The sequence below is a fragment of the Bufo gargarizans genome, chromosome 3 (assembly GCF_014858855.1).
Source record: "Bufo gargarizans isolate SCDJY-AF-19 chromosome 3, ASM1485885v1, whole genome shotgun sequence".
Lineage (NCBI taxonomy): Eukaryota > Metazoa > Chordata > Amphibia > Anura > Bufonidae > Bufo > Bufo gargarizans.
In genome coordinates this window covers 468001227-468028427 of record NC_058082.1, presented here as the reverse complement: position 1 = coordinate 468028427, position 27201 = coordinate 468001227, and the positions used below count along the sequence as shown (strand labels likewise).

Genomic DNA, 27201 nt, shown 5'->3' with positions numbered 1-27201 from the left:
CCCTCACATACATGTGACATGTCTGAGCCCCTCCCCCTCACATACATGTGACATGTCTGAGCCCCTCCCCCTCATATACACGTGACATGTCTCAGCCCCTCCCCCCGCAGCACGATGTGCAGATGATGACACATGAAGGAGACTGGGAAGAAAACAAGAGCACGTTTAGCTGCAGCAGAAGCCCCGCCCAGCTCCCGGCGCCCAGCCAATCAGCGGCCGAGGAGGGTGGGACGGGGGCGGGAGCGGCATGCAGAGCGCTCAGTTCAGCACCAGCGGCGGTAGACAGCGCACGGACGGGGATGGCCTGCCTGACCGCCGCCTTCAGCGTGCCCTCCACCATGGTGAGTGCCGCCCCCGCCTGCTACCTCCCGGCACCCCGCTACCGGCCCCCGCTCTGCTACCTCCCTGCTGCCGCCTGCCGCTGGAGACGTAGCAGAGCTGGCTCTGTCGCGGTGACAGGCTCAGCTCTGCTTCCTCAGCCGCTCAGTGCCGCGTTGTTGACATCTCCCTCTGACCCGGGGTCCTGTCAGCCTGTGCGGAGCCCGTAGTGCCCAAGGTCACGCATCGTCGGGGGGCGCTGGAGTGGGATCATCTGGGACTTGTAGTCCTCCAGGAGCTCCCTGCTGGGACTTGTAGTCCTCCAGCCTGCCTAGGACTGTCGGTGGCCTCCTGGGACTTGTAGTCCCCCTGCAGGTAGGTGGATCACCTCGGCTGTCATTAGCCGTTAACCCTGTCCTGCCCGGCTGACAATCTGCTGCCGGAATTGCGGAACTTTCACCCTTTTTTTTTTTTTAACAAAAAATGCTGCAAATGTGACCGGGAGGCCAGGGGTTAACGGGATTACCCGCTATCGGAAACGGGTTGCACAAGGCAGGAAGGATTAACCCCTTCAGGGGCGGCGGGCAGCCTCTGGACACCTGCGGGGACCGGAGCTGACCGATAGTTACCTCTGTGAGCCCAGGATTTGACAGGATGCTGTGCGCATGCGCAGTGCCTGCCGAGCGCATCCTCTCCCTATCAGCCTGGAAATACATCCAGCAGCGTTATATAAGAGGGAAGTGCCAGGGCCGGGGGGCACGGGGGGCACAGGGCACCGTCTGAGCCCTACACCTGTCACAGAAGACAACCATGTATACAATCCTTATATATGTGTTCGATACTGCGCGACGTATACCCCTTTTATGCTCTCCCTGCCTGTTCAGTACTATAAAGGCCCACAGTATATGATACAGTAACTCCCAGAGTAATAGAATACCTTATCCTAGATGTTTCAGCTGCGGAGCCTGTTCCTCTGTGTCCTTCTTGTTTTTTCTTTTTTCTGTTTTCTGTCTTTTCTTCTTTTAGGTGCCGTCCAGGATGGGGAAAGGTTTGAGGGGTTAAACCCTAATTGTTATTTATAGTTTTTTATAGTTTTTTTTTTTATAGTTTTTTATATAAAATACAAAGTACAGAGCTTGCCCCGGCCGGTGGCACAGCTTGTGGTTTGAAAAGGCCGCTCGTTCACGCTCGCACGGAGTGCTGCGTGACGTCACGGTGGTAGCGCCGGTGTACCACTAATGTATACAGTCCTGCAGCTACTGCACTGTATGGTGGTAATAACCCGTGTTATCTCTCTGTCTATTATTATTATCTATCCTTCTATCTATCTCATATAGGGCCACTTACAGGAGGTAAGTCATCCTGGTGGAGGGGTCAGAGAGTCGGATATATATGAATGTGTTTCTGTCAGATGTTCGGTTTCATCTGTTTCCTGGAAAGCTGGGTGACCATGATTGTGTCCGTCGGCTCTTTCTAGGACTGACGCGTCTCATGGGTTTTATTATTGTGCTGTTGGGGGTTACGGCTGAGTTCACACTTCAGTTCTTGTCCTGGGACCCGATGTGGACTGTGGTGCAGAGTCCGGCTCCTGTTCTGGGTTGTGGTGCAGAGTCCGGCTCCTGTTCTGGGTTGTGGTGCAGAGTCCGGCTCCTGTTCTGGGTTGTGGTGCAGAGTCCGGCTCCTGTTCTGGGTTGTGGTGCAGAGTCCGGCCCCTGTTCTGGGTTGTGGTGCAGAGTCCCGCTCCTGTTCTGGGTTGTGGTGCAGAGTCCGGCTCCTGTTCTGGGTTGTGGTGCAGAGTCCGGCTCCTGTTCTGGGTTGTGGTGCAGAGTCCGGCTCCTGTTCTGGGTTGTGGTGCAGAGTCCGGCTCCTGTCCTGGGTTGTGGTGCAGAGTCCTGCTCCTGTTCTGGGTTGTGGTGCAGAGTCCGGCTCCTGTTCTGGGTTGTGGTGCAGAGTCCGGCTCCTGTTCTGGATTGTGGTGCAGAGTCCTGCTCCTGTTCTGGGTTGTGGTGCAGAGTCCGGCTCCTGTTCTGGGTTGTGGTGCAGAGTCCGGCTCCTGTTCTGGGTTGTGGTGCAGAGTCCGGCTCCTGTTCTGGGTTGTGGTGCAGAGTCCGGCTCCTGTTCTGGATTGTGGTGCAGAGTCCTGCTCCTGTTCTGGGTTGTGGTGCAGAGTCCGGCTCCTGTTCTGGGTTGTGGTGCAGAGTCCGGCTCCTGTTCTGGATTGTGGTGCAGAGTCCGGCTCCTGTTCTGGGTTGTGGTGCAGAGTCCGGCTCCTGTCCTGGGTTGTGGTGCAGAGTCCTGCTCCTGTTCTGGGTTGTGGTGCAGAGTCCGGCTCCTGTTCTGGGTTGTGGTGCAGAGTCCGGCTCCTGTTCTGGATTGTGGTGCAGAGTCCGGCTCCTGTTCTGGGTTGTGGTGCAGAGTCCGGCTCCTGTTCTGGGTTGTGGTGCAGAGTCCGGCTCCTGTTCTGGGTTGTGGTGCAGAGTCCGGCTCCTGTTCTGGGTTGTGGTGCAGAGTCCGGCTCCTGTTCTGGGTTGTGGTGCAGAGTCCGGCTCCTGTTCTGGGTTGTGGTGCAGAGTCCGGCTCCTGTTCTGGATTGTGGTGCAGAGTCCGGCTCCTGTTCTGGGTTGTGGTGCAGAGTCCGGCTCCTGTTCTGGGTTGTGGTGCAGAGTCCGGCTCCTGTTCTGGGTTGTGGTGCAGAGTCCGGCTCCTGTTCTGGGTTGTGGTGCAGAGTCCCGCTCCTGTTCTGGGTTGTGGTGCAGAGTCCGGCTCCTGTTCTGGCTTGTGGTGCAGAGTCCGGCTCCTGTTCTGGGTTGTGGTGCAGAGTCCGGCTCCTGTTCTGGGTTGTGGTGCAGAGTCCGGCTCCTGTTCTGGGTTGTGGTGCAGAGTCCCGCTCCTGTTCTGGGTTGTGGTGCAGAGTCCGGCTCCTGTTCTGGGTTGTGGTGCAGAGTCCGGCTCCTGTTCTGGGTTGTGGTGCAGAGTCCGGCTCCTGTTCTGGGTTGTGGTGCAGAGTCCCGCTCCTGTTCTGGGTTGTGGTGCAGAGTCCGGCTCCTGTTCTGAGTTGTGGTGCAGAGTCCGGCTCCTGTTCTGGGTTGTGGTGCAGAGTCCGGCTCCTGTTCTGGGTTGTGGTGCAGAGTCCGGCTCCTGTTCTGGGTTGTGGTGCAGAGTCCGGCTCCTGTTCTGGGTTGTGGTGCAGAGTCCGGCTCCTGTTCTGGGTTGTGGTGCAGAGTCCGGCTCCTGTTCTGGGTTGTGGTGCAGAGTCCGGCTCCTGTTCTGGGTTGTGGTGCAGAGTCCGGCTCCTGTTCTGGGTTGTGGTGCAGAGTCCGGCTCCTGTTCTGGGTTGTGGTGCAGAGTCCGGCTCCTGTTCTGGGTGTGGTGCAGAGTCCGGCCTCCTGTTCTGGGTTGTGGCTTGTCCAAGGTGGAGAACCCCTTAAAGGGAATCTGTCCCCAGCGCTCTCCCTGTCAGAGACACGTCGCTGGGGTTCTCCTGATTAAGGAGCCGTTTATCTCGTGTTGATCCGAGGCTCCGCTCCTGAGTTGTGATACTTTTTAATATACAAATTAGGCTTTTGGTGCAATGAGGGTGTTACCATTTCTGTTGTTATACCCAAGCCCCACCCCTTTCTGTGGTCAGCCCCTCCCTCACTGCTTTGTCTCTGTCTGGCCCTGCCAATCAAAGCAGTAATGGAGGATCTGGCCACAGACAGGAGTGGAGCCTTATTACACCAAAGACCTAATTTGCATACTAAGAAAAAGTGTCGTAACTCGGGAGCGGAGCCTCAGATCAACACGAGACAAACAGCGTTTTCATCCGGAGAACCCGGGCGATGTGTCTGTGGCAGGGAGGGCGCTGGCGACAGATCCCCTTTAAGTGATCAGGTTACTATTAACATTTGTTTGGTGAAACGTTTTTCCTGTTTTCCTGCGTTCATGATTCTTTCCGCAGCTCTTCATTCACTGACATTTTCTCAGCAGTAAAAGTTTCTTAATGAAGCAGCAAATAATTAGAATCAGCAGAAGCCGCCGCCGATCATCAGTCTGAAGTCACTTGGCTGCTTCCTGCTCATTACTGAGCCTCAGACGTATTCCACCAAATATTCTCTAAACTTAACCCGAAATCTAGAATATTACATCATCAACCTGACCATAATATAACGCAGGCCACATGAGTATAGAAACTGGACACTACAACCCCCAACATGACCCGACCAATGAGGATGACCATAATACTAATCTATTATACGCTATATATAGAACACTACAACCCCCAACATGACCCGACCACTGGACATGATACAAATCTATTATACCCTATACAGGCTCCCATGTGCAGGGCATACCCGCAGCCTGTGTGCACTATGGGCCGGCTCATACCCGCAGCCTGTGTGCACTATGGGCCGGCTCATACCCGCAGCCTGTGTGCACTATGGGCCGGCTCATACCCGCAGCCTGTGTGCACTATGGGCCGGATGGTACCCGCATGACAACAGGATGTGCCGCCATATTGTTGCCGCCAGTCGTTATTATGTCCTAGGGCAGTGGTGGCGAACCTATGGCACGGGTGCCAGAGGTGGCACTCAGAGCCCTCTCTGTGGACACCCGCTCCCTGGTATGGTGTACCAGTATGCCTTAGACTTTTCCTGCCATTCATCAGCGCAGGGCTCACTATGAACAGCGCAGGCAGCGCACTGAATGTAGGCAGGCTATTACAGCTACATGATAAAGTACATGGAAGATATACTATATTGGCATTCAGGTTAAAGTGCGTGTTGGCACTTTGCGATAAATAAGTGTGTTTTGGGTTGCAGTTTGGGCACTCGGTCTGTAAAAGGTTCGCCATAACTGTCCTAGGGACTGTCTTCCCTTCAGTTTCTGTGATGTTGACAACAAACATGGCTGCCGTTGGTTTTGTCACCGGAGCAGAAGCTATAAATGGTGGTCACGATCACTGTGGGGGTCAGTGCCCTTTAAACCCCCGGCCCCCTACCTTCCTGTTGGGTTGGGTTTTGGATCTTTCTACAATACGCAGCCTCCATGGAAGGTGCGGGGACACTCAGCACGTTCTTTCATGTCTTGGCCGCCTTCAATCCTGCTGCATTTCAATAGGCGGCAGAATACGACCCTTTTTCTCGTGATTTGCTGTGTTTTCCAGCGGGGTAACCCGATCCCTGGGGTTTTGTCTTTGTGCCCTCGGGGGAGATATTCGATCATTGAGAACCAGACGAGAAAGATTTGAACTTTTTGTCCAGCGGATCGGATGCCACGGAGCCCCGGCCGAGCGTTGTGTAATCTGGCGGGCGGAGAACATCAGAAAGAGCTGCAGCCAGGGCAGGAAAAATACTACAATTTACCATATGGCGCCATTTTCTTGTATCCGGCACTAATAGATCCAGTCGATTTGACTTTTGTCCTAAAAAACAGGGTGTGGCTAAAGTCTGAAAATCGCAACAAATGTATCAATTCTGTAAATCGATTAAGAAAACAGGCGATAATACTTTGCCGCCATTCACTCACGCGTCTTACAAATCATACAGTGGATGCATGATGACCCCCAGGGTTTAAAAAAAAATTAAGAAAGGATTTTATTTTATTTTTTTATTTAAATTTCAAAAACTGACAACAAAAAAAACACCTATGGAATTTTAGAGTTTCCATTCACTGATTTCCAGCAGTGATTTTGTGGCACAAAAACTGACTTAAAGAACACCGATGGAATAATTATGAACTTCATGTGCTGACAGCAAGCAGAGATTGTCTGGCACAGAAGCTAATGACTAAAAAGACCCATGTCATTTTTAGAACTTTCCATTCATTGACAGCAATAATACACAAGGTATATTAAAAAAATATACAGAAGTTTTCCTTGAGGAATAACTACATTTTTAGTTGCTGAAAGTGAAATTCCCCCTTAAAGGGGTGTCTAGGACTAGGCCTTCCTCCAAAAACAGCGCCACACCTCTCCATAGGTGGTGTCAGGTATTGCAGCTCAGCTCCATTGATGTGAATGGGACTGAGCTGTCATACCACATGCAACCTGTGAGCAGGTGTGGTGCTGTTTTTGGAAGAAAGCAGCCATCTTTTTCTAGCCCTGTACAGACCCTTTAAGGAGCTCGCCTAGAGGGCCCATAGGTTAGCTTCTTCCAACTGGTCCAAGCAAGAAGGGGCCCGGTCCCTTTTGATAGCTCCATTTTGTTGGACAGATCCCCGGCCAATAAGCAAATCACAGGACCCCCAGCGATCAGCTGCGATCAGTGAGGGAACCCTGCAGCACGTGATCAGTTTTCCTACAGCGCCACCACTGGAGAACTGAGGCATTACACAGCTCCCTTGCCTTCAACGGACGGTCCGTGTAACGCGGTCCGTGCTACAGTTAATTGATGGGCGTCCTAAATGAGGGATGCCCCCTCTGTTATCGAAGAAGTATTTTGAAAATGGGGTGTCTAACCCAGAGGGCCGCATAAAGACCACGTGGGCACCCACATGTGGAGGGACGCTGGCCCTTTAAATATTACCATTATCTTGATTTACACTGATGATTTTTGTCCTCTTTTCGCAGAATTCCAGCATCCCCGCCGCCGCAATGCCAGACACGAAGTCCGTGTGCGTGTCCTTGGACGAGGTGGTCTCCGGCTGCGCCGGAAATCAAGACACCCCCCTGCTTAATGGACACTTAAAAAAAGTGGACAACTACCTGACGGAAGCCCAGCGCTTCTCCTCGCTACCCCGGAGGCCGGCCGTCAATATCGAATTCAAGGATCTCTCCTTCTCCATCCCCGAGGGGCCGTGGTGGAAAAAGAAAGGTAACGATAGATTCTGGAGGCTCCTCGACGCAACGTATTGCGTGTTCTTGCTGTCAGTGAATACCATTCAGTTGCATGAAATGCTGTAACCCAAGGGGGTAGAGAGGACCAAAATGTCCTCAAGCACCACCTCATGAAACCATGCTCTTCCCACTTAAATTGAAATTTTTGGGACCATTTTGACTCCATTGTTTACACAGCGCCATTTATTTGGTTGTGGCCGTTCCTGGTACTGCAGCCACCATCAACCCTTTTTTGGGGGGGGGGGCTTTTCAACAATGTATACTGTCCCGTCCTTATCTGTCTTCTCCACCAATCAGAGCTCAGTTGACATTTTCCCAGAGGATAGGAAAGCTGAGCTCCGATTGGCTGCTGTAGACAGTCAATCCACAGAGCTACATGTGCAAACACCGCAGTCAAATTCTTGCAGCGCCACCTGTTGGTCAGCAGCTTTAAAGGAGGTGTTTCTGCCTTAAAGGGGTATTCCGGTCTGCTATCACCGAAATTCTAAATTGGTGTCGGTCCGACTGCTGGACCAGTGCCATAGACTTTGAATGGAGCGACTGGGTCTTGTGACTAGGGGAAGGGGGGGGGGGGGTCAGGCCAGGTCATCTATTGTGGGAATCCTAGCGGTAAGACTCCCCACGATCTACCGTTTAGGGCTCATGCACACGACCGTACCCTGTCTTACACGGATACCGGTGGTCGTGTGTGTTCCGTATTTTGCGGAATGGAACGCCCTGCCCTCTACAGAACAGTCCTATCCTTGTCCGTAATATTTGTTGGCGGAGCATACGGATGCGGACAGTAAATGGTGCGCTGCCTGCGCCTTTTGCGGCCCCATTGAAGTGAATGGGACCGTATCCGAGCCGCAAAAAAAAAGGCGGATCGGACGCGGACAAAAAGCCCCTTATCCAGCAGATGGTAAAAGCTGCAGAAACTGCTAAAGGGGATGTTGTAGCCTCCAGCCCCTGCCACCCACCTACTAGGGTTGGGGGCGTCCCCTTTGCGGGGTTTCACACATAATAAAGGAGGAAGCCGCGTTCTGTCTGTAAAGTGGCGCTCACTGACGCCCCATCGCTGCACCTCTGACTATGGCTCCGCTACCTGCAGCAGTAAATTACAGGCTGGTCTGAAGGTTATGAAGTCGGCGCGGGCTGCATGTCGCCTCAGGGCCTAATCTCGCTAAGTACAGTATTCTTACCCGTGATTACAGCCCGCTGCCTTATCATAGGAGCGATGAATCAGAAAATGTCGCCATCCCAGTGCGTGCCATCTCCCCGCTCCCCCACGTGTCACCCCTCATTGCTAGAAGTCACTTACCAGGTGGCAGGAGGAGCGGGGAGCGTGACTACTGAGCCACCGGGTCCAGTGTGCAGCTTTCTAATCAGAGCTTATCACAGCTGAGAGTTCGTCACTATTGGATCTGGCATAGACGGCCCCATTTTAGAGGCGCAGATGTCTCATTGGGGGAATGTTTTGTTACAATGTATCAGTGTAAGGCCTCATGCACACGACCGTTGTGTGTTATGCGGTCCGCAAATTGCGGATCTGCAAAACACGGATGGCGTCCGTGTGCGTTCCGCAATTTGCGGACCGGCGCGGGCAGCCATTGATATAACTGCCTATTCTTGTCCGCAAAACAGACAAGAAAAGGACAGGTGATTTTTTTTTGCGGAGCACCGGATGCAAAAAGCACACGGAGTGCTGTCCGCATCTTTTGCGGCCCCATTGAAGTGAATGGGTTCGCCTCTGAGCCGCAAAAATCTTTTTTTTTTTTCTCTCTCTCTCTTCTTCTGACGAAACAGAAGAATGCAAATCTAAACGGTGATGTGAATGCACCTATAAGGGTTCACACTAGCATATTATGGAGTCCGTTATAACAGGGCTATAACGGAACATAACGGAATCCATAAGACGGAAGGACGGATCCGTTTTGCTGCCCATAGACTTGCATTATGACGGAATGCACAACGGACGCCTTTAGAAGGCATTCCGTTTGCTCTCCGTCCTAATAGAAGACTATGGGAATCTAAACGGATCCGTCTGGGTCCCGTTATGCAAGACGGAAAACAAAGTCCCGTCGACGGCACCCAGACGGTTCCGTTATGTTTTCCCATAGACTTCTATTAGGACGGAGCAAAACGGAATGCCTCTTTAATGTCTTCCGTTCTGCATTCCGTCCTGTGGATTCCGTTATTTTCCATTATAACGGACTCCATAACGGACTCCCTAACGCCGGTGTGAACCCACCCGGACCTGTGTCTGCACTTAACCATTGTGTTTGATGCTTTGCTACAAATGAGATAAAATGTATCCAGTATGAATCATGTTTACACTGGATACAATTGTAACAAAGCCTCTGTATTAGAACAGAGTCTGGCTGTAAAGGAGAGTGTTGGCATTCACAGACAGCAAGCCGATGGGGATTTAAGACTTAAAGGGCATCTGTCAGCAGTTTTGTCCCTATGACACTGGCTGACCTGTTACATGTGCGCTTGGCAGCTGACGGCATCTGTGTTGGTCCCATGTTCCTATGTGCCCGCATTGCTGAGAACAATGATGGTTTAATATATGCAAATGAGCCTCTAGGTGCAACGGGGGCGTTACCATTACACCTAGAGGATGTTTTCACTGCCTGGTCCTGTAAATCAAAGTGCAGCGGGCGCAGAGCCTGTAGGTGTAACGGCAACGCCCCCGTTGCACCTAGAGGCTCATTTGCATATATTAAACCATCATTGTTCTCAGCAATGCTGGCACATAGGAACATGGGACCAACACAGATTCCTTCAGACTGTAGGTGACTGTGCTGGGAGCCGGCCCGATATTGATGATGCCCGCGAAGCATCCAAGAAATAGGGGAGCGTAAATCCAATCTAACACTACATCCATCATTGAATGAATGACAGCAAGCAGAGATCTTTATAACCTCGAGGAGTTGATAGACAACATTTAGTGAAACCGGAATACGTTTTTTTTTAAATCTGTCTCTAGGAAAGCTGGGTGACCATGGAGGTGGCCAGAGCCGCAGTGTATCCTGTGACCCTTATTCTCGTGGGGCCTAGTCAGCCCGCCGGCTGTCACCCAGCTTTCCCAGACTCCTGATGGGCACATCTGTCAGGTCATGTGACTGTGGCCAAGCACCTGGGAAAGCTGGGTGACAGTGCGAAGGGCGGTGAGAGATGAGAAGCCGTGGAGGACGCTGAGTTGTGGCATCTGCCACTTTGCATCTTAAAGGATCCTTTTGTAAAGGCTGTGAGTCAAATGCGCTGTACCCGCAGACAGGAGGCCATTATCTCCGCAGCCGGGCACTTCCAGCGTCCGTAAGTGCCAATTACAGGCTAGAAATTGTGTGGAAAAGAACATTTTGTACCATTTAAAAAAAACAGTAAAGCTTTCTGCGACTCTATGAAATGTGCCAAAGGGACTGTGACACTACAAGCCCCAGCATGGCCTGACAGCTTCTCGTAGACCAGCCGTCACTTTATAGTTCTATCAAAGAGAGTGCACGGAAGCCCCTCCCATTATGCAAATATGCACAAGCCCCGCCACTTTGAAGGTCCCGCTCACTTGTGTCCCTCCCCCGCGGATGCGCAAACTTTGGCGCGAACCAAACCGAAGTGCTGGAGCCGTCAAGTTGTTAAAATGTGTGTATCTATCCGTTTACTAGTTCTGGGGAAAAGCTGGGTGAGGGGCGATAGGACCGTTACAGCCCCCGCGGAGGTTGTCACCCAGCTTTCCTTGGGAGTCCGTTGAATTTACTTTATATTTTAGCTCGTCTTTTCTTATATTCAGTTTGTTTCGGTGCAACGTACAGCAAGTGGAAACCATCAGCAAGCTTCTGTCATATTGTCTGTCTGTTTAGTATTTTAGGTTTTTTCTTGTCATTTCGTCCTTGAGATGCCTCTTTGACGCCTTCCTACGCGGTAATCCCAGGGTTCTGGGTATTCACAAGAATAATAATAATCGTCATTTTTTTTTATTTTTTTTTAAAGCTACCATTAGATCCATCAACAGCAACTTGTTGACAGTTTCCATGAGAGAAAACAAGTTATAATGTAATGAAGATGTATCACAATGAGGCTGGATTTTACTTACCATTTAGGTGACGTTAGGTAGAGCCTCATTTAAGATAATGCACCAGATAACGTATCCTGTAACCGCCACAAACTCAGCTCTGCTACATCTGTACTGCCATTGTTATTGCATTTGCCTGTGCTTACAGCCTTGATCTGAGCCTTCAGCTTAATTAACCAAGCCGGCAGTATCCCGTAAGGTTGCAAGACATGACTGGGGAGAGGTTTGCCTCCGTGCATTATAAGGCAATTAAAATCCTGATCATTCTGAAATGCAGAGCCGGTCCTGCGGGGTTAGTGCGGAGCTCACACACGCTGGTACGTTATACTGTGTCCAGTCACGTGTTCGGGTGCTTATATTAAAGGGGTTGTGCAGGATTTGAAAAGCATGGCTGTTTTCCTCTAAAAACAGCGCCACACCTGTCCACAGGTTATCTGTGGTATTGCACCTTAGTCCCATGCACGTGAATGGAGCTGTCAGATGAGGGGAATTCGGCCGACAGCTAAGTATGGTATAAACATAACATAATTATGTTATATAAACAACCGCTTTATGATGATAACCCGAGCAAAACAAGAAAGGACTCCCCGGCTGCAGTGCAGTGTCACTGCTAGTGCTGTCTGTGCTCTATACGGTAGTACTATTTGGGCACCATAAGGCAGAACTACTTGTTTATTGTGTGGTGGATTTACTTGAACACTATATGTTGGTAATACTTGGGTACTTTTTTATTTATTTTTATTTGAATGTTATATGATATTTCGGTATATGATATGGCGGTAATATTTGTGTATTTTATTATTATTGGTATTACTTTATTTGGGTACTGTATGATGATCTTGTTTTTCACAGTTATTTGGAATTGGGCACTATATGGTAGTATTGCTTGTGTACCGTATGGTCATAGATTTAGGCACTGTATGTAATATTACAGTATTTAGGCACTGTAGGACGGTAATATTTGTGGTCCTATTTAGGTGCAGTAAAATATTTAGACACTTTATAGTGGTTGCTTTACTTAGACACTATATGGTGGTTTTACTTAGGCACCGTATATTAGTTTTTTGCATGCATTATATGGTGGTTTTATTTAGGCACTATATAGAAGTTTTATTTAGGCACCGTATGTTAGTTTTATGTATGCATTATATGGTGGTTTTATCTAGGCACTGTATGGTGGTTTTATGTGGGCACTGTATGGTGGTTTTATGTGGGCACTGTATGATGGTTTTATGTAGGCACTGTATGGTGGTTTTATGTAGGCATTGTATGGTGGTTTTATGTAGGCATTGTATGGTGGTTTTATGTAGGCATTGTATGGTGGTTTTATGTAGGCATTGTATGGTGGTTTTATGTAGGCATTGTATGGTGGTTTTATGTAGGCACTGTATGATGGTTTTATGTGGGCATTGTATGGTGGTTTTATGTGGGCACTGTATGGTGGTTTTATGTAGGCACTGTATGGTGGTTTTATGTGGGCACTGTATGGTGGTTTTATGTGGGCACTGTATGGTGGTTTTATGTGGGCACTGTATGGTGGTTTTATGTGGGCACTGTATGTTGGTTTTATGTAGGCACTGTATGGTGGTTTTATGTGGGCACTGTATGGTGGTTTTATGTGGGCACTGTATGGTGGTTTTATGTGGGCACTGTATGGTGGTTTTATGTGGGCATTGTATGGTGGTTTTATGTAGGCATTGTATGGTGGTTTTATGTAGGCATTGTATGGTGGTTTTATGTAGGCATTGTATGGTGGTTTTATGTAGGCACTGTATGATGGTTTTATGTGGGCATTGTATGGTGGTTTTATGTGGGCACTGTATGGTGGTTTTATGTAGGCACTGTATGGTGGTTTTATGTGGGCACTGTATGGTGGTTTTATGTGGGCACTGTATGGTGGTTTTATGTGGGCACTGTATGGTGGTTTTATGTGGGCACTGTATGGTGGTTTTATGTGGGCACTGTATGTTGGTTTTATGTGGGCACTGTATGTTGGTTTTATGTGGGCACTGTATGTTGGTTTTATGTAGGCACTGTATGGTGGTTTTATGTAGGCATTGTATGGTGGTTTTATGTGGGCATTGTATGATGGTTTTATGTGGGCATTGTATGGTGGTTTTATGTGGGCACTGTATGGTGGTTTTATGTAGGCACTGTATGGTGGTTTTATGTGGGCACTGTATGGTGGTTTTATGTGGGCACTGTATGGTGGTTTTATGTGGGCACTGTATGTTGGTTTTATGTAGGCACTGTATGGTGGTTTTATGTGGGCACTGTATGGTGGTTTTATGTGGGCACTGTATGGTGGTTTTATGTGGGCACTGTATGGTGGTTTTATGTGGGCACTGTATGGTGGTTTTATGTGGGCACTGTATGTTGGTTTTATGTGGGCACTGTATGTTGGTTTTATGTGGGCACTGTATGTTGGTTTTATGTAGGCACTGTATGGTGGTTTTATGTGGGCACTGTATGGTGGTTTTATGTGGGCATTGTATGGTGGTTTTATGTGGGCACTGTATGTTGGTTTTATGTAGGCACTGTATGGTGGTTTTATGTGGGCACTGTATGGTGGTTTTATGTGGGCACTGTATGGTGGTTTTATGTGGGCACTGTATGGTGGTTTTATGTGGGCACTGTATGTTGGTTTTATGTAGGCACTGTATGGTGGTTTTATGTGGGCACTGTATGGTGGTTTTATGTGGGCACTGTATGGTGGTTTTATGTGGGCACTGTATGGTGGTTTTATGTGGGCACTGTATGGTGGTTTTATGTGGGCACTGTATGGTGGTTTTATGTGGGCACTGTATGGTGGTTTTATGTGGGCACTGTATGGTGAGATTTATTCAGTACATTCACCTGGGTGCTGTATATTAGTTATTATGAGTATTTTGCTGCGTCTTTCTGTTTTAAGTATTCCGCCATACAGTGCCCTGCTCCGCGGCGCCCCCATTAGCTCTGGCTATGGGCCTCGTCACTGCCTTTATTCCACGAGACCCATTGATTCAATTGCTATGGTGCGGCACTTTCCGGCGATGGCTCTGGGGCTCCACACATCACACATCCTTCTTATTAGCCAAACCTCCAGCGACTCTTCACCTCCTTGAGGATCTTATTACCGAGAAACAGAGACACTGCAGCAGCTTAAGAGATACGCAGGGCGCAGCAGGGGGCGCACGGGTACAACAGTCCCAGAAAGATCCAGTCTCTGCCGGTGAATGACAGCAGACCCTGGGAAAGGGTCCGGGGCCCCTAAGACCTTCCTCACCACCTGTCTGCATGGAGTCCGCCTGGTGACCATGCATGGTAATGGCAGAACCAGCCGGCTTCATCCATAGGGAGAAACAACCTTCACCAAAATGGCTGCATGATGTGCTTTATTATTATGCGGGAATTATTGTTGTGGGTGTCTACGACCCCTGCAGTGCTGCTTCCTCCAGCTATACCTGCCTCTGCCCAGAAATGGTTGATTCCTAGCTTTTGCAGAATTTCGCCGCTATCTGTGCCAACCCTCCCTTCATGCAGCCCCCATTAAAGGGTTTGACCACTTTAGACTATTACTGTCCAGCTGGGATAGTGAAGGCCACTGGGATTGTCACTGCAAACATACAGTCCGAGAGTCCTCTGCGTCCAGAGGCTGCAAGATGGCGGCAGTTCTTGGCTACAGGAACCGAACAGCAGGTGGGCATGTCCTGTGCATGCGCAGCTACAATAGGTACTGCTGCCTATATCTGCGCATGTGTCATCCTTCCATTCAATGCCTGTGCCTCAGTACTGCACTACTGCCCCCCAGTATCATGCCTGCCTCTCCTCAGTACTGCACTGCTGCCCCCCAGTATCATGCCTTCCGCTTCTCAGTACTGCACTGCTGCCCCCAGTATCATGCCTACCGCTCTTCAGTACTGCACTGCTGCCCCCAGTATCATGCCTACCGCTCTTCAGTACTGCACTGCTGCCCCCAGTATCATGCCTGCCGCTCCTCAGTACTGCACTGCTGCCCCCAGTATCATGCCTTCCGCTCCTCAGTACTGCACTGCTGCCCCGCCCCTATCATGCCTGCCTCTCCTCAGTACTGCACTGCTGCCCCTCAGTATCATGCCTGCCGCTCCTCAGTACTGCACTGCTGCCCCCCAGTATCATGCCTGCCTCTCCTCAGTACTGCACTGCTGCCCCCCAGTATCATGCCTGCCTCTCCTCAGTACTGCACTGCTGCCCCCCAGTATCATGCCTGCCTCTCCTCAGTACTGCACTGCTGCCCCTCAGTATCATGCCTGCCGCTCCTCAGTACTGCACTGCTGCCCCCCAGTATCATGCCTGCCTCTCCTCAGTACTGCACTACTGCCCCCAGTATCATGCCTGCCTCTCCTCAGTACTGCACTGCTGCCCCCCAGTATCATGCCTGCCGCTCCTCAGTACTGCACTGCTGCCCCCCAGTAACATGCCTGCCGCTCCTCAGTACTGCACTGCTGCCCCCCAGTATCATGCCTGCCGCTCCTCAGTACTGCACTGCTGCCCCCCAGTATCATGCCTGCCGCTCCTCAGTACTGCACTGCTGCCCCCAGTATCATGCCTTCCGCTCCTCAGTACTGCACTGCTGCCCCCCAGTATCATGCCTGCCTCTCCTCAGTACTGCACTGCTGCCCACCAGTATCATGCCTGCCTCTCCTCAGTACTGCACTGCTGCCCCCCAGTATCATGCCTGCCGCTCCTCAGTACTGCACTGCTGCCCCCAGTATCATGCCTTCCGCTCCTCAGTACTGCACTGCTGCCCCCCAGTATCATGCCTGCCTCTTCTTAGTACTGCACTGCTGCCCCCCAGTATCATGCCTGCCTCTCCTCAGTACTGCACTGCTGCCCCCCAGTATCATGCCTTCCGCTCCTCAGTACTGCACTGCTGCCCTCCAGTATCATGCTTGCCTCTCCTCAGTACTGCACTGCTGCCCCCCAGTATCATGCCTACCGCTCTTCAGTACTGCACTGCTGCCCCCCAGTATAATGCCTGCCTCTCCGCAGTACTGCACTACTGCCCCCAGTATCATGCCTTCCGCTCCTCAGTACTGCACTTCTGCCCCCCCCATCATGCCTGCCTCTCCTCAGTACTGCACTGCTGCCCCTCAGTATCATGCCTGCCGCTCCTCAGTACTGCACTGCTGCCCCCCAGTATCATGCCTGCCTCTCCTCAGTACTGCACTGCTGCCCCCCAGTATCATGCCTGCCTCTCCTCAGTACTGCACTGCTGCCCCCCAGTATCATGCCTGCCTCTCCTCAGTACTGCACTGCTGCCCCTCAGTATCATGCCTGCCGCTCCTCAGTACTGCACTGCTGCCCCCCAGTATCATGCCTGCCTCTCCTCAGTACTGCACTACTGCCCCCCAGTATCATGCCTGCCTCTCCTCAGTACTGCACTGCTGCCCTCCAGTATCATGCCTGCCGCTCCTCAGTACTGCACTGCTGCCCCCCAGTAACATGCCTGCCGCTCCTCAGTACTGCACTGCTGCCCCCAGTATCATGCCTGCCGCTCCTCAGTACTGCACTGCTGCCCCCCAGTATCATGCCTGCCGCTCCTCAGTACTGCACTGCTGCCCCCAGTATCATGCCTTCCGCTCCTCAGTACTGCACTGCTGCCCCCCAGTATCATGCCTGCCTCTCCTCAGTACTGCACTGCTGCCCACCAGTATCATGCCTGCCTCTCCTCAGTACTGCACTGCTGCCCCCCAGTATCATGCCTGCCGCTCCTCAGTACTGCACTGCTGCCCCCAGTATCATGCCTTCCGCTCCTCAGTACTGCACTGCTGCCCCCCAGTATCATGCCTGCCTCTTCTTAGTACTGCACTGCTGCCCCCCAGTATCATGCCTGCCTCTCCTCAGTACTGCACTGCTGCCCCCCAGTATCATGCCTGCCTCTCCTCAGTACTGCACTGCTGCCCCCAGTATCATGCCTTCCGCTCCTCAGTACTGCACTGCTGCCCTCCAGTATCATGCTTGCCTCTCCTCAGTACTGCACTGCTGCCCCCCAGTATCATGCCTTCCGCTCTTCAGTACTGCACTGCTGCCCACTAGTATTATGCCTGCCGCTCCTCAGTACTGCACTGCTGCCCACCAGTATCATGCTTGCCTCTCCTCAGTACTGCACTGCTGCCCCCCCGTATCATGCCTGCCGCTCCTCAGTACTGCACTGCTGCCCCCAGTATCATGCCTGCCTCTCCTCAGTACTGCACTGCTGCCCCCCAGTATCATGCCTCCTCTTCCTCAGTACTGCACTGCTGCCCACCAGTATCATGCCTGCCGCTCCTCAGTACTGCACTGCTGCCCACCAGTATCATGCCTGCCTCTCCTCAGTACTGCACTGCTGCCCCCCAGTATCATGCCTGCCGCTCTTCAGTACTGCACTGCTGCCCCCCAGTATCATGCCTCCTCTTCCTCAGTACTGCACTGCTGCCCCCCAGTATCATGCCTGCCGCTCCTCAGTACTGCACTGCTGCCACCCAGTATCATGCTTGCCGCTCCTTAGTACTGCACTGCTGCCCCCCAGTATCATGCCTGCTGCTCCTCAGTACTGCACTGCTGCCCCCCAGTATCATGCCTCCTCTTCCTCAGTACTGCACTGATGCCCCAGTATCATGCCTCCTCTTCCTCAGTACTGCACTGCTGCCCCCCAGTATCATGCCTGCCTCCTCTTCCTCAGTACTGCACTGCTGCCCCCCAGTATCATGCCTGCCTCTCCTCAGTACTGCACTGCTGCCCCCAGTATCATGCCTGCCTCTCCCCAGTACTGCACTGCTGCCCCCCAGTATCATGCCTGCCGCTCCCCAGTACTGCACTGCTGCCCCCCAGTATCATGCCTGCCTCTCCTCAGTACTGCACTGCTGCCCCCCAGTATCATGCCTTCCGCTCCTCAGTACTGCACTGCTGCCCCCCAGTATCATGCCTTCCGCTCCTCAGTACTGCACTGCTGCCCCCAGTATCATGCCTGCCGCTCCTCAGTACTGCACTGCTGCCCCCCAGTATCATGCCTGCCGCTCCTCAGTACTGCACTGCTGCCCCAGTATCATGCCTTCCGCTCCTCAGTACTGCACTGCTGCCCCCCAGTATCATGCCTGCCTCTCCTCAGTACTGCACTGCTGCCCACCAGTATCATGCCTGCCTCTCCTCAGTACTGCACTGCTGCCCCCCAGTATCATGCCTGCCGCTCCTCAGTACTGCACTGCTGCCCCCAGTATCATGCCTTCCGCTCCTCAGTACTGCACTGCTGCCCCCCAGTATCATGCCTGCCTCTTCTTAGTACTGCACTGCTGCCCCCCAGTATCATGCCTGCCTCTCCTCAGCACTGCACTGCTGCCCCCCAGTATCATGCCTGCCTCTCCTCAGTACTGCACTGCTGCCCCCAGTATCATGCCTTCCGCTCCTCAGTACTGCACTGCTGCCCTCCAGTATCATGCTTGCCTCTCCTCAGTACTGCACTGCTGCCCCCCAGTATCATGCCTACCGCTCTTCAGTACTGCACTGCTGCCCACTAGTATTATGCCTGCCGCTCCTCAGTACTGCACTGCTGCCCACCAGTATCATGCTTGCCTCTCCTCAGTACTGCACTGCTGCCCCCCCGTATCATGCCTGCCGCTCCTCAGTACTGCACTGCTGCCCCCAGTATCATGCCTGCCTCTCCTCAGTACTGCACTGCTGCCCCCCAGTATCATGCCTCCTCTTCCTCAGTACTGCACTGCTGCCCACCAGTATCATGCCTGCCGCTCCTCAGTACTGCACTGCTGCCCACCAGTATCATGCCTGCCTCTCCTCAGTACTGCACTGCTGCCCCCCAGTATCATGCCTGCCGCTCTTCAGTACTGCACTGCTGCCCCCCAGTATCATGCCTCCTCTTCCTCAGTACTGCACTGCTGCCCCCCAGTATCATGCCTGCCGCTCCTCAGTACTGCACTGCTGCCACCCAGTATCATGCTTGCCGCTCCTTAGTACTGCACTGCTGCCCCCCAGTATCATGCCTGCTGCTCCTCAGTACTGCACTGCTGCCCCCCAGTATCATGCCTCCTCTTCCTCAGTACTGCACTGATGCCCCAGTATCATGCCTCCTCTTCCTCAGTACTGCACTGCTGCCCCCCAGTATCATGCCTGCCTCCTCTTCCTCAGTACTGCACTGCTGCCCCCCAGTATCATGCCTGCCTCTCCTCAGTACTGCACTGCTGCCCCCAGTATCATGCCTGCCTCTCCCCAGTACTGCACTGCTGCCCCCCAGTATCATGCCTGCCTCTCCCCAGTACTGCACTGCTGCCCCCCAGTATCATGCCTGCCTCTCCTCAGTACTGCACTGCTGCCCCCCAGTATCATGCCTTCCGCTCCTCAGTACTGCACTGCTGCCCCCCAGTATCATGCCTTCCGCTCCTCAGTACTGCACTGCTGCCCCCCAGTATCATGCCTGCCGCTCCTCAGTACTGCACTGCTGCCCCCCAGTATCATGCCTGCCGCTCCTCAGTACTGCACTGCTGCCCCCCCAGTATCATGCCTGACGCTCCTCAGTACTGCACTGCTGCCCCCCAGTATCATGCCTTCCGCTCCTCAGTACTGCACTGCTGCCCTCCAGTATCATGCCTGCTGCTCTTCAGTACTGCACTGCTGCCCACCAGTATCATGCCTGCTGCTCTTCAGTACTGCACTGCTGCCCACCAGTATCATGCCTGCCACTCCTCAGTACTGCACTGCTGCCCCCCAGTATCATGCCTGCCGCTATTCAGTACTGCACTGCTGCCCCCCAGTATCATGCCTGCAGCTCCTCAGTACTGCACTGCTGCCCCCAGTATCATGCCTGCCACTCCTCAGTACTGCACTGCTGCCCCCCAGTATCATGCCTGCCTCTCCTCAGTACTGCACTGCTGCCCCCAGTATCATGCCTGCCTCTCCTCAGTACTGCACTACTGCCCCCCAGTATCATGCCTGCCGCTCCTCAGTACTGCACTGCTGCCCCCCAGTATCATGCCTGCCGCTCCTCAGTACTGCACTGCTGCCCCCAGAATCGCGCCTGTTGCCTCTCAGGTGGGGGGTTCTGCTGCCCCCTGTTGTACCGTACGTAATATCTTCCATGGTACACTTTCCTGCTCCATGCAGTAGTCCTGTGCCCCTGGTGCCCGGCACTAGTGACATCACTGACTGGCTTCCTGTGGCACTGCAGGTAGCGCTGCGGGATCCTTTGGTGCTATTTAAATATCTGGGAATCTGTGACTTCTGGACAATTCCAGACGAGTGACGTTGGTGCCGAGATCCTGATGATGCGGTTCATTCATAACCCCGGTGACTATGACTGATCCATTCTCATAAGAAGAACAGTCAGTCAGATAGAGTCTTATCCAAAAAAGTGCTGGCTAGAGCACCGCCTGCCAAAAACCGACAGGGCGCACGCGCAGCGAGGACTGCGGAGGTGGCACAATGTCACCTTGTCACCACCGCCATGAAGATGACACTCAGCACTGTCCCCTGGAAACAATGTGTAATTGCTGGAGAATTAAAAGTTCTACAACTTTTTAATAGACTTGTCACTGTTATCAAGATCTCTGCTTGATGTCAGTGAATGGGAACATTTTTGTCCATTCAGACAGGGACAGAAAATACTGCAGTGACCTTATCCCCAATCAATAATACCACCCATGTGTGCCCACATCATACAGACCCAATAACAATGCCGCATACTCTAAATAATACCACCAAACTGTGCAGTAAGGTGAATAATGCTGCTAAATCATGCCTGCATAGCTGATACAGTGACAGCAGCAATAATGCTGGTAACTAAACATCATCACACTGCGTGAGACTCAGCGCAGCAGGTCACGATGATGTCATCATGACCGTCTGTGCCAGTCCTGCGTCTTAGACAGCGGGGGAGAGGTGAGAATTTATTTTTTTCTTGTCACTACTCGGGAAATTATACATACAGAGGGCACTAAAGGGGGCATTATATATACATAGAGCATTATGGTCTAGGCATTATAGCTACTGGGGGTACTACAGGGGGCATTATATTTACTGAGGGCACTACGGGGGGCATTATATATACATAGAGCATTATGGTCTAGGCATTATAGCTACTGGGGGTACTACAGGGGGTATTATATTTACTGAGGGCACTACGGGGGGCATTACTTCTACAGATGGCACTTCAGGGGGCATTATATATATATAGCACTACAGGGGGCATTATGTTAATTAAGGGCATTACAGGGGGAATTATATTTACTGAGGGCACTACAGGGGGCATTATATTTATTAGGGCACTACAGGGGGCATTATATATACATAGAGCATTATGGTCTAGACATATCTAGTGGAGGCACTACAGTGGGCATTATATTTACTGAGGGCACTACGGGGGGCATTATATTTACTGAGGGCACTTCAGGGGGCATTATATCTACTGGGGGTACTACAGGGGGGCATTATATCTACAGAGGGCACTATGGCCTGGGCATTATATATCTATAGTGCGGGCACAACGGGGAGGCATTATATCTAATGGGGGCACTACGAGGGGTATTAAAACTACTGGGGCCTAAATGGAAATTGGTCCTGAGTGCAATTGACGAGTAAATTAAGGGGGGGATTAGTGAGTGGGGAGCATAAAAGGAAGCATTAATACTAAATAGGTGTGTTCTGTATGAAGAAACAATTTATTGACAGGTGAAGTCATCATAGTGATCTGGGCAGGATTGAGAATAAAGGGAAAGAGAATGACTCCAGTCAAAGGAGACATCAGCTGTTAGTCACTGAGTGGGGGCCTAAACAAGATTATTACTGACCAGGTGGAGCGGTATTATTTGGCCTTTATATAGCGCTGTTATTGGTAATGTTGGTCTGGGTATACTGTGAGGCATGTGGGGCACATCCATAGGTTGGGGGGGAAGGGGGTGCTACAGAGCTGTAATCCCAGCATATCCCGAGCCCTTATCGTCCCCTATAATATTATTTTGCTGTGGTGTCATTGGACCGGACGGACCCGTGTCTTGTAACAATGTCATGTCCTCCTTATCGCAGTCACACGTTGTTACATTGTTACATTGTTATAATTGTGTTCCGTTGTTTCCTCCTCCTTCCTCGCTCTCTGTAGTGGATTTAGCTGCAGGAAATCTATCGGCTTTTGGCGGTCAGCAGCTCCTCTCTTACCCTCTAGTAACCCAGCTGACAGAATCCCAGTGCGGCACTGGCGTGGTTAATGCTATTATCGGCTGTGCGCCTCATATCATCTTCATAATCAACATTCGGATGTGCCCTACTTTACCGGCTAATCCCGCTCCGGCAGGTGCAATGCGGTGTAGGTGCCTCTCGCTGATACCTCTCCCCGGTTACTCCTGGGCATTGCACTGCAGTAACCTCGCATCCAGATCCAGGCTGCGCGCTCGAGGCTTCTGATTGGCTGCCGCCTGCCTTGTTGCCAAGAGGGAAGCGAGAGCTTAATGCATGAGGCGGCGGGATTATCCAGCGCTCTGCATACGCGAGGCTGCTGCTGCTCCCACATACCTACGCTGTGCTGATGTAGCAGAGCTGCTTGCTTCATGCATAGTGATGAGTTAAATGGTTAAGATAATCAAGCTGGTTTATCTGCAGTCCCATGTAATCTTACAGATAAAACATTTTGAGGAGTCTCATTATTAAGACAATGCATTAGGCTTACCAGAAGTCCCATGTAAGCTTACAGATAAAATATTGTATTGAGTCTTGGATTAAAGCAATGAAGTAGGTTTACCAGCAGTCCTATGTAATTTTACAGATAAAATACTGAATGAGCCCCAGAATTAAGGCAATGAAGTAAGTTTACCAGCAGTCCCATGTAAGTTTACAGATAAAACACTGTATTGAGCCTCGGATTAAGGCAATAGAGTAGGTTTACCAGCAGTCCTATGTAAGTTTACAGATAAAACACTAAAATGAGCCTTGGATTAGGGCAATGGATTAGGTTTACTAGCAGTCCTGTGTAAGTTTACAGATAAAACACTGTATAATGAGCCTCGGATTAAAGCAATTGAGTAGGTTTGCCAGCAGTCCTATGTAAGTTTACAGATAAAACACTAAAATGAGCCTTGGATTAAGGCAATGGTGTAGGTTTGCCAGCAGTCCTATTAGATTTACAGATAAAACACTGTAATGAGCCTCAGATTAAGGCAATAGAGTAGATTTATCTGCAGTCCCATGTAAATTTACAGATAAAACACTGTAATGAGCCTTCGGAATTAAGGCAATGGTGTAGGTTTAACAGCAGTCCCATGTAAGCTTACAGATAAAACACTGTAACTTCAGAATTAAGGCAGTGGAGTAGGTTTACCTGCAGTCCCATGTACGTTTACAGATAAAACATTTTGATGAATCTAGATATCAAGACAATGGAATAGGTTTACCTGCAGTCCTATGTAAACCCATAGGGACCTCTTTTGGAGGGATAATTACAGAATTGTAGGGGCTTGTTGATGAATAGGGGGTTGAAGATGACCACTCTCCATCCATAACTGGCTATTGAGGGCTTGGTTAGTTCTGCCACGTTGTGATACACCTTTTACTTCAATTCCTCATCGGTGTCGAAATCTCTGTTTGCTGTCAGTGAATGAGAAAATCCTTTTCCATGCAGATCTTCAACACCCATACAGTCGGAATGCTTCTCGTAGTTGAGGGTTTGTTACAATTGTATCCAATCCTCTGTGAGATCAGCAGCCTGTTGATGAAGGCTCTCCTATAGTCTTGTGTATACAGCTCCTATAGACGCCCTTTATGTCTCCATGGTAACAGACTACAAACACGCCCTGCGTAGTTGGACCCTGTAGTCACATTCACAGCTATGTGCTCCTAACTGAACATACGGTACGTTAGTAACAAGGACAGATAGGACAGACACAGGGCGTGTTTGTAGTCTGTTACCATGGAGACACATTTATATGTTCTGAGCCAATCAGTTGCTTCCCTTTCTGCCCCTTCTCCCCTCTCACAGCATGAAGCCTCATAAACAGGCTGAGACTGTGATATGTTCCCCTCCTCCCCCTCCCCTCTCACAGCTGCAGCCGCATCCCCCTCCTCCCCCTCCCCTCTCACAGCTGCAGCCGCATCCCCCTCCTCCTCCTCCCCTCTCACAGCTGCAGCCGCATCCCCCTCCTCCTCCTCCCCTCTCACAGCTGCAGCCGCATCCCCCTCCTCCCCCTCCCCTCTCACAGCTGCAGCCGCATCCCCCTCCTCCTCCTCCCCTCTCACAGCTGCAGCCGCATCCCCCTCCTCCCCCTCCCCTCTCACAGCTGCAGCCGCATCCCCCTCCTCCTCCTCCCCTCTCACAGCTGCAGCCGCATCCCCCTCCTCCCCCTCCCCTCTCACAGCTGCAGCCGCATCCCCCTCCGCTCCCCTCCTGTCTTCTACCTATTAGTTTTTGGAGGTTTATGAACACTGACGCTGCTGTGGACATATACCGCCATATAGCTGTGATCTGACCGCCTGTTGTAGTCTACTTGTGAACTGGGAACGTGACATTTTGAACTTTTTTTTGGGGGGAAAGCTGTGAACGTCGTCTAGTCTCACATCGAAAATAGATACGACAAGATGTTTGCGTCCGCACATCGCCACCCGCCGCTCATACCGCCATGTCATCGGGCTCAGGATTAAAACGTGCTACGATGAGAGGATCAAGACAATAATTATGAAATGTGAAGGAACACGATCATCTGGACTGGATACAATTGTAACAAATCCTCTGAACGGATTTTCAGCCTATGGGCGGAAACTGGAATATACCCATTCCCTGACAGCAAGCAGATATTTCGGAAATGATGAGGAATTGAAACAAAGTGGCAGAATGACGATTATGGAATGGAATGACCTTGTAGCGGCTGGGGGGAGGGGGTGGCACTGCGCAGGTTCTCACTCCCTATGGATGACGCCCTCGCTCTACAGGGGGCGCCGCAGCAGTCTTTGCTTTATAATAAGTTCACCATTTCTAGAGTCGGGGTAAAGCCGCCCCCCCCCTCCCCCCATATTAATGTCCTACAACAGCTGCAGCGGCATACAGGATGTCACCACTGCAGCCAATCACTGGCCTCAGTGGTCTAGTGCCGTATGCCGCTGCAGCCAATCACTAGCCTCAGTGGTCTAGTGCCGTATGCCGCTGCAGCCAATCACTGGCCTCAGTGGTCTAGTGCCGTATGCCGCTGCGGCCAATCACTAGCCTCAGTGGTCTAGTGCCGTATGCCGCTGAGGCTGATAAAAAACGACCACTTTGTATGTTTTGTTTTTAACGTCCTTAACATGTTCAAGATCTCTGCTTGTTGTCAGTGCAAAGGAACACTGTTAACATGCATAGGCTGAAAATCTGCAGAGGCCTAATACTTCTCAAAGCTGAGGGTTTGTTACAATTATATGCTGTCTAATTAAACACAGAAGCAACACAAACCTCTCTCGATTCCTAGTTTGTTACAATGTATCGGTGCAGGTAGTTCATATCTGCATTGGAGGCTTTTAATTCTGTAGTTTGTGTGAACAGAGCCATAGGCTTCCCATACACATTCGATAGCTGCCCGGCAAAGGCTTAGCCCAGAGCTATTCCCGTCCATGCACATGCATGCTCAGCTGGACCAAGCATGCATGGGGAGAGAAGAGAAAGCCGCTGCTCACAGTATATCCTCCCACACCTGCAGTCTTGGAAAGTCGGGGGCTCCCCATACATATTAGATGCTTTGGCTTACATTGGTCTAATGTATATGGCCAGCTTAACTCCGTTGTCTAGACTAGGTACAACTGTAGCAAACCCTCAGCTATGAGAAGTTTTAGGTCTGTACAGGTTTTCAGCCTCTACAGGTTATTACCAACATTCACAGACAGCAAGCAGCAATAATGAAGAAAGTTTCACCATGCAGCAATTAAAGACTAGTTACAGAGGACCCCTTTAAGGAGTCGCTGTCTCTTTAAGGTTAAGCACATTTCTGCTCTCACACATGTATCATTCATTGAATGAAATATTTAATTTTTTCCCCACTGAACCTGTTACCACTGACTCATTTCATGTCTCTCCTGTGAAGAAGTTTTTTTTTATATTGCTTTATTTTATAATTTCAAAAGGAAATTAGTAATTGGGGGGGGGGGAGCAAAAAACCATAGGTCCCCCTCACTGAGCGCTTTGACACAGACATCACTCACTCTGACTACCTGCAGCCACCACTAGGGGGAGCTCACAGGTTATGTATACTGAGCTCACTGGGAGCTAATCAGTGTGTAGTGAGCGCCCTCTGGTGGTGGCGGCAGGGAATGCTGTGACTGTGTGTTGGGGAGCAGGAGGAGGGGGCCTCGTAGCAGCGACACGGTGCGCCTCTGTGGAAGACATTTTATAGGGCTGCCCCCAGAAGAAGTGGCCCTAGGTACCAGGCTGTGCCACCAAAGCCACGCAGGCGCTGCCCACTACTACGGAACCCAGGGGGTGAAATATCCTGATGTTAGTCCTTGTGTGGTTCTGATATCATTTGTTTTAGTTTCTCAACACTCCCAAGACCTCTGCTTGCTGTTAGTGAATAGTAGCAAGTGTGCCCAGATGATTCCCTGCAGCGTAATCAAAGTGCCCTCCCCAGTCAAGGTCCATACCTAGTGCGTCATGTCAGTGAGAGGAGTGTAATACTTCATTTCTCCTGTGGTGGCGCTGACGGGTTCCTCAGCCGATCACTAGAGGTCAGGACGTCCTGTGCTCATCAGGGACCCAAAAATTGGTTGTCCACAGTGAAGAAGGTCTTTACCCTAAGAGCGCCTCCTATAAGCGGAGCGATCCTTTGACGGCTGATGTTGTAATTGGTTCGGACTTTACTTTTCACAGTCACAGGAGAGATTTCTGCTCTCTGAGCGATCTCCTGGATTCAGCGTCACCAAAAGTGACATTTCTAACGGAAAAAAGGAGCTCATTAACAAGTGTCGCTGTCTGGAGCTGAACACGCCGCGGGCGCCCTCTCCTATTCCTACCCACAATCCCTCACTTCTCTGCGAATGTTCTGTGTGATGGAGAAAACTG

The 27201-nt window shown here is 51.2% G+C and overlaps 1 protein-coding gene across 2 annotated transcripts in view; it reads left to right on the top strand.

Moving 5' to 3' along the window:
• Positions 1-299: 299 nt before the first annotated feature.
• The window catches only part of ABCG1 (ATP binding cassette subfamily G member 1), an 85758-nt gene continuing 58856 nt past the window's right edge, over positions 300-27201 (top strand). For both annotated transcript variants that reach the window (XM_044286731.1, XM_044286732.1), the window contains exons 1-2: positions 300-341; positions 6869-7112. In XM_044286731.1, coding sequence (XP_044142666.1) covers positions 300-341; positions 6869-7112 — 286 coding nt within the window. The remainder of the gene's footprint in view (positions 342-6868; positions 7113-27201) is intronic.